The sequence below is a fragment of the Penaeus vannamei genome, chromosome 35 (genome assembly GCF_042767895.1).
Source record: "Penaeus vannamei isolate JL-2024 chromosome 35, ASM4276789v1, whole genome shotgun sequence".
NCBI lineage: Eukaryota > Metazoa > Arthropoda > Malacostraca > Decapoda > Penaeidae > Penaeus > Penaeus vannamei.
This window is the reverse complement of record NC_091583.1, coordinates 21,992,009-21,999,508: the sequence shown is the minus strand read 5'-3', so window position 1 is coordinate 21,999,508 and position 7,500 is coordinate 21,992,009. Positions and strand designations below refer to the sequence as shown.

At 40.5% G+C, this 7,500-nt stretch overlaps 1 protein-coding gene across 1 annotated transcript; it reads right to left on the bottom strand.

Annotated features, from left to right (window-relative positions):
- Nucleotides 1-2,271: 2,271 nt before the first annotated feature.
- On the bottom strand, nt 2,272-5,348 carry LOC113828564 (phenoloxidase-activating factor 2-like). The gene is made up of 4 exons (XM_070114359.1): nt 5,210-5,348; nt 4,319-4,495; nt 3,947-4,166; nt 2,272-3,232 (listed from the first exon to the last, which is right to left on the bottom strand). Exons 2-4 carry the CDS (start codon nt 4,492-4,494, stop codon nt 2,444-2,446), a joined length of 1,185 nt encoding a protein of 394 aa, XP_069970460.1. The 5' UTR covers nt 4,495; nt 5,210-5,348; the 3' UTR covers nt 2,272-2,443.
- Nucleotides 5,349-7,500: the final 2,152 nt, after the last annotated feature.

The window sequence follows — 7,500 nt, the reverse complement described above, 5'->3', positions numbered from 1 at the left end:
AGAGGTAAAGGAATATGAAAATATAAGTTTACACAGCGGCTCACAAACTTTTTTCGGAGGAATCATAAACTTACGCAGTACATTCTGCGGTACCCGTTTCTTTAACCCATAAACTGCTTCATACATCATACGATGAACAGCATGTAACTGTGACTTACGCCATATGATGTGAAGGATATTTTGAAACTTGGCGTCCCCTATATCTCGCCCCCATATATCTAAAACCAGTAAGGATTGTTTTGAGAACATTAGTAATGCCGATAATTGCGCACTACGGTTATGACCGCCGGATCCCAAATTGCGCTGTTTACGTGTTAGTCACTATATACTACCCCTGTGTATTTACCTTTACAGGAGAGTGGTCTTCGCTACTTTCACGGATTACTCGAAATTAAATAATCAAGGTTTACATGCCAAAATGACAAGCATAAAACCCACCATAAGAATGAGAGTAACTTAATGCATCTGAAGAGTTTTTATTTCGGGATCTTAAGGCATTCTTAGCCATAGCTTAGTTCCCATGACACCCGAAGATGCTGTCACAGCCTGTTGGGGAACCGCTGGTCTTGTCGACACTGTCCTTTACTGAGCTTCCTAATGGATCTACGTAATCATGCTTACAGATTCCGACATGCGGTGGTATCCACGTAGAATATGTAATATCCGAGTTATTTAAAGCGATGCGCGATTATTCTGACATTTACAATATTGGTAGCACTTTTGGTTAGTTATTGATATGTAAGAAGAGTTTCTGTGGCGTGGAAATGACTGACTCCCGAGTTTTAATTCAGTAGTTATTTTGCGCCTACAATATTCCAGCCATAGTTTGTGAAGTATGTACGAGGCCAGCCACCAACTCCCCCGTAATATACTGCTGTAACGCAACATACATCCGTTATCCCATCACCAGGTAAGGGTAGTTGGAAGTTAGGAACCCCGCATTCGCAAACAAGATTTAAAAAGTCGGACGAGCCCCTTTCCTAGTGACTTCGGGGACTGGCTGGTTCGCCTGATGAATCCCGAGCGCCACAGTTGGTACGCCTAATGCTGACTTAATTACGATTTGCAGTCACATTCATAGTGTTTCATGAGAAACACATTAGATCCGACTATCAGAATGTCAACTGTTTACAACTGTCATATTCCTTTCATCGTCGGCAAAGTTCAGGGTTATCAACATGAGCAAATCATATTCCATATTTTAAAAATCACCCAGAATTGTAGATTCCTTATTTTCAGGTCAGTGCCTGGGTATTCTTACTGACATAACCTTAATCTAAATGATGCGGGTTTTATTCTTTAAAAAGGCTGGGTAGATCTCGAAATTTCACCGCCGGCGGTTGATAAATGTAAAACTCTCCTAAGCACATACTGTAAAATAGATGAATAGATTGAAAGATTAGATATGCAAACACACACACACACACACACACACACACACACACACACACACACACACACACACACACACACACACACACACACACACACACACACATACACACACACACACATACAAATAGGCCTACATATGCACGTATATATGAAGCATGCAATTACCAGAAATTACGTTTATTAAATGTTTTGTTAATTTAAACTTTCAACTATAATATAAGTATCGATATGGTGAATTCTTGTTCTGCTCCTATATATACTATGATCAATGTGTTGCATATCTATAGATTGTATAAATTTTCTATATGTGAAACCTGTAAGGTCTTATACAGATAGGTAGATATATAGATTGATAGATTGGTGAGGAGAGGGAGAGGCAGACAGATATAGGTATAGACGTAGACTTCGATTTTTTTAATTTCCACTTGTAATACTGAGGTTAATCGCATGAGCTATAGGCTTATGCATTAATAATTCGGATAAAGTCAATGAGATTGTGTTTGAAACTTCGGATCAATAATCCTAATTCTGGTGACATATTGTTGATGATAGGAAGCTGAACGTATATGATCACATATTAGGATATAGGATGAGCCAAATTGCCTCCGAAACTAGTTAAGGCCGGTTACGTTTTGACTGATTTTGGTCTGTGTGGTATGGAGAAGAATCCTTTCATTGAGTAGCGGAATGATAAAAGAGCCATATGTATGTGTCATACTGTTCATCAACAGCTTATAGTTATTGATATATTACTTTACTGGATGCATTTATATCAAATGGGCTGAGATGGATTTAAACTTCTTTCAAAGATATTGATAGTTTTCAGTTATCTTCCATCGATTGTGAGGCTTGTCTTGAGTAAGGAGAGCACGTTAATGTAAGATATTTGTTTAATATCAAAAAATGTAATGGTATAAATAGACTCGATAAATAGAATCAATTTTTCAGTAACCTCGACGCAGGGCCTTCTTGGCTCTGCCGCCACAAGGTTAAGCGTCTTGATGGATCGGTGCAGCGATATAGTGCCTTGACATTTGCTTCGCATTATTTACCAATAGTTGGCGTTGTCATAGTTGAACTCTTGTAGGAGGATGGTGTTTACATTATTCTTGATCCAGTTGACGAAACCAGGCACGTTGGCATAGACGCCAGGAACATTGTCCTCTCCACAGCCGATGCCCCAAGCCACGATACCTGCTTGGACGTAGCTGTTACCCAGGCCCTTGCACACGAGGGGAGATCCTCCATCTCCTGTGCAAGTATCGACGCCGGCGACGCCGCCTGCGCATGTGAAGGATGGGTGCAGCTTGAAAAGTTTTCCAAGCCTGGTTGTGCGAAGGGATTCCTGGCAGTCGTACTGGCTAACGGCGGGGAGCTCAACCTCCTTCAAGACGTTCTGGAACACTCCTTCCTTCCCGAACCTATCCTTGCCCCAGCCAGTAGCCCAGCAGTAGGACCCATCGAATATCTCTCCTTGTTCAGGGAGGCAGACAGTGTCCACGTTAGGTGCGAGTTCCACGGGGGAGTCGAGGAAGAGGAGAGCGAAATCGTTGAAGAGGTTGGTGGGATTGAACTCGCGGTGGGTGACGACGTAGCCGACGTTGCGGTCCTGGTGTGGGTAGAGCTCATAAGCTTTCTGGGTGTCCCATTCCCCAAGGCGGACGTTGAGGGTGGTTGGGTTGATGTTGTAGACGCAGTGGGCGGCCGTGAGAACAACCTGAGGGTGGATGAGAGAGCCGCCGCAGACGTAGTGCTTTTCTTCCACATTATCCTCCGAGTATTCTGTCCTTAGCACCGCAGCCATCCATGGGAATTCGCCGAACTGCGCCTGGTTGGCCTGGAAGAGCATCGGTGCACCCAGTTAGAAAGAAGAACGGAACGGGAATGGGGCAAACATTCTTGGGGAGACATATTTACATATCTCCAAAAATGTGTGTGTGTCAGTGGGTGAGCGGATTAAGGGCATGTAGGTAAATTTGTGTTCGGATATATAAGGGTTATTTGATATTTCTCTCCATTCAACTTCAAGTGTTGAAGCTACACAAAAAATACACAGGTGCCTTAAGAAATCGATTCTCATTCTCCACAAAGAATTCCTATGCATTAATAAAAAAAATTCTTGATGTGAGACGCATTACATCTAAAATCCCAACTTTGCTTTCAGATGTCGAAAGTGAAAGGGAAGAATGCACCATGCATTACACTTCAAACGGACGGGTCTGTATTTAAGGCTTTTGTTAAGCATTTATGTATGATATATCTCTTTCTGAACTCGAATCATGGTACATCATCTTTATATACTTAGGAACTGTAAATGACATCTAAACTAACATACCAGTTGTCAGTAAGCTTGCTTTTGACAGTCTGGCACAGTAGCCTAAGATATAATGTATTGCGAAATTACTGAGAACTAGTTTTGGAAGGGAACCCAGATTTATTTATTTATTATCATTTTTTTTTAATAGATTGCCTACCAGATAATTATAACGTTTTGTAAGCTTCTAATAACACGAACAAACATAGATCTAAAGAGAAAAGCACATATACTCACGGGGAAATCAACAATGCGGGCGTTGACCCCCTCTTCATTCCGTCTGCCGCACTGGGCCACGTACTTCGGGGGAGGGGGGGGTTTGCGGGTGGGGTCGGTGCAGCAGACGTCGAGGAAGCTTGGGCACTCCGAAATGAACTCCGTGGCTGAAGACCTCGCGGGCTCTGGGGTTGCAGACCTCGTGGCCTCTGTGTTGTTCCCGCCGAGTCGAGGCTTGATTCTGAAAAGGGAGTCAATAGAGTGAGGGAGACGTCATGATAAACTACCGCAACAGGTCAAGACTTGTATCTATTTTTATATTGCGTTATTGGCGTAGAGTTAAAATATATAAATATTCTACACCATACTAGTAAAATAGACTAAGAAATTTACCTAATATCGATGAGACCGCTTCCATCTGTAATAACTATTCCGTCCCTGCACAGGTAATAAGGGACACATACATCCCTCTTGTTGTTACAGTATACCTGTGGCTCTGTCTGACGTCGAACCCTGGGCACTGCAGAGGCCACAGCTGCAAGAGCTAACACCGCAGCGAGTACACGCATCCTGGAAACGTTGGAGAAATTTCATTAAGTAAAACGATAGCCTTCATGATACAGGCAATTGATACCCTGTGTATGGACATAAGAATATTTCAGATAACTCAATAAATTGCTGACAGGATAATGTGAGTTAAAATCCTCAGCAGTTGTCATAAGATCATCTGTATCACATGCTCCAACATCTGCAAGTCAGTAAATTCAAGTGTCCTTATATGTCTACCCTTCAAGATATCGAGGATTAAGTTCCCGTGTAATTTAGCGAAGCAAAAAACTGTCGCATGAATAGAGCTTTATATACACACATACTCTTTACATGATTGTAGGCACAGGGGAGAAGAATGAAGAGAGAAAGCAAGTACAGATGTAATCACAATTATGAGGAAAAGAACTGGAAACACAGCCTTGGAGAAAACGTTGAAAATAAACCTTTAATGCGGATGCACGACTATTTTAAGTGCTTACTCCCAATACTTTTTTTGTTTTTTGAAAGTGCAGTTAAGGGCAAAGACCGCGAGAATATGTTAAACTCAAAAAGACATGAGTGTCTTATCTTCACACCGTTGCCATTTACAGCCTTTGCGTCTTTTAAATTGCCTTATTTCCTCTAGTTCGAAATAGAATAACTTTAAAAATAAAGTATATTTTAAGTCAACGGAGAAAACTAAAAGAAAGTCAAGATAACGGTACCGGCAGCCCAGAGAAAGCAGACTGAAGTTACCTTGTACAGTAAGTAAGTGAGCTGATCCTCCTGTATGTGTGTTCAGGTGAAAGCCAGGGCGCTGAGTGACAAGAAGATTCGCCGGGGCCGCTTTATATGCGGCCAGAAACGGTGGCTGAGTTGCCAAGGTCTCCGGGAAATTATTGACCCTGAGTATGTCACACCTTGCTTTGCTTCGAATTTTCCAGACTTCGGCGATTATTTTCCTTCTGATGCTTAGAGGGAAAGAGAGAAAAAAGTGAGTCATTGGATCCTTGAGCAGAGCTTGGCCACAAAAAAGCACTGGTGTTCACCCACCCTTATCCCTCTATCCGTATTCACCGCCCTTCCTTACTCATCATCCACATCACCGAACATTTGCATAGTGCTTATTTTTCCTGTTTTTCCTTCGTTTACTTCGAGCAAGGTGGCCTGCGAAGGAAAGACAAAGTCCAGGAACTTTGGTCTCCCCTTTTTTCTCGGAATCCAGCATCGCCTCGGGATATACTTTAGTTTTCTCTCATAATTTCGCTATTACGATATCGGACTACTATTGTATGTCTAAGTACTGGGATTCCCGTTGCGTGATGGGCATGGGACTCTTGTAATGTAGTCTGAGGCTTTGTTGTTGTATGGGGATGGGACTTTCGCATATTCTGGTGCTATTTTCATTTTTTTCAGTGTTATGTATATTATGAAACCGATAAGTCTATTTTTCCTTGTCATTTGATATTCTTGTTCATTATAAATGACATTTATGAATCTTTTGGATTATGGGAAATGATTCGAAATAAAATTTGGGAATAGCCATCGACTCAGTCAGGTTCTGCCGTCGTTCAGCCTATTCTTAAAACCTGCTCTGGCCGTGACAACAGGCGTCGTCTTCACAAGGAAACGAAAGAGAGAGAATTCAATATAATGTACTTATACATATACATACATATATATATATATATATATATATATATATATATATATATATATATATATATATATATATATATATATATATATATATATATATATATATATATGTGTGTGTGTGTGTGTGTGTGTGTGTGTGTGTGTGTATCTATCTATATATATACATACACACATATATGTATACATATATATGTACTTATATATATACATATGTATATATGTCCATGTGTATATATTTATATATATACATATGTATATACATGTATACACATATGTAACTATATACATACATATACGTATACGTATACATTTACATACAAATCTGTGTGTATATTTACATATATATAAACATTTCATATATATATATATATATATATATATATATATATATATATATATATGTGTGTGTGTGTGTGTGTGTGTGTGTGTGTGTGTGTGTATGTGTGTGTGTGTGTGTGTATGTATGTATGTATGTATGTGTGTATGTATGTATATATACACATACGTGTGTGTGTGTTTGTGTGCGCCTGTATACATGTATAGACATACCTATAAATCATTAAAGAAATGCAAAATTAGAAGAAGCAGATTAACAGACATAGACGTGCATAGAAAGTTGAGGCAGGCATATAAGCGAATATTCAGAGATAGAAAATGCAGACAGACAGACTGACAGACAAAAAGCGAAAATATAACGTGATTTTCTTTACGTCATTTCTCAATGAGTGTGTGTAACGGTGTGACGCACGTGGTGGAGCTTTCATAATGATTCCAAAACTGATCTAGGAAAACCCGTTGCGAAAGCGTTTGAACTTTGGCGAAGCAGAATGCGAAGTGATGCAGAGACGAAAGGAGGAAGAGGAAGGGAGAAGAGAATAGGAGGAGGGAGTGTGAAGGGAATAGGAAGAGGGAGTGAGGAGGGAATAGGAAGAGGGAGTGAGGAGGGAATAGGAAGAGGGAGTGAGGAGGGAATAGGAAGAGGGAGTGAGGAGGGAATAGGAAGAGGGAGTGATGAATGAGGTGAATGATGGAAGAAAATAAGAATAGAGAGTGAGAGCAGAAGAATAAGAATAGGGAGTGACAAGAGGATAATTGAAGTAGGGAATGGCATGAGGGGAATAAAAATAGGGAATGTGATGAGACCAGGAATAGGGAGTAAGTCAAAATGAGATGAAGACAAGAACAGGGAATGGGAGGAAGAGAACATAGGTAATGAAAGATGGAATAAGAACAATGTGCAGGAAAAGGAGAATAACAAGGGAGCGAGAAGAGGAATAAGGAGTAAAACAAGGATGATATGAATATGGCACGAGGCGAAGAGAATATAAACAGGGAAAAAGGAAACAAAACTGGAAATAGGGAAGAGGAAAATGGGGTTTAGAGATGGA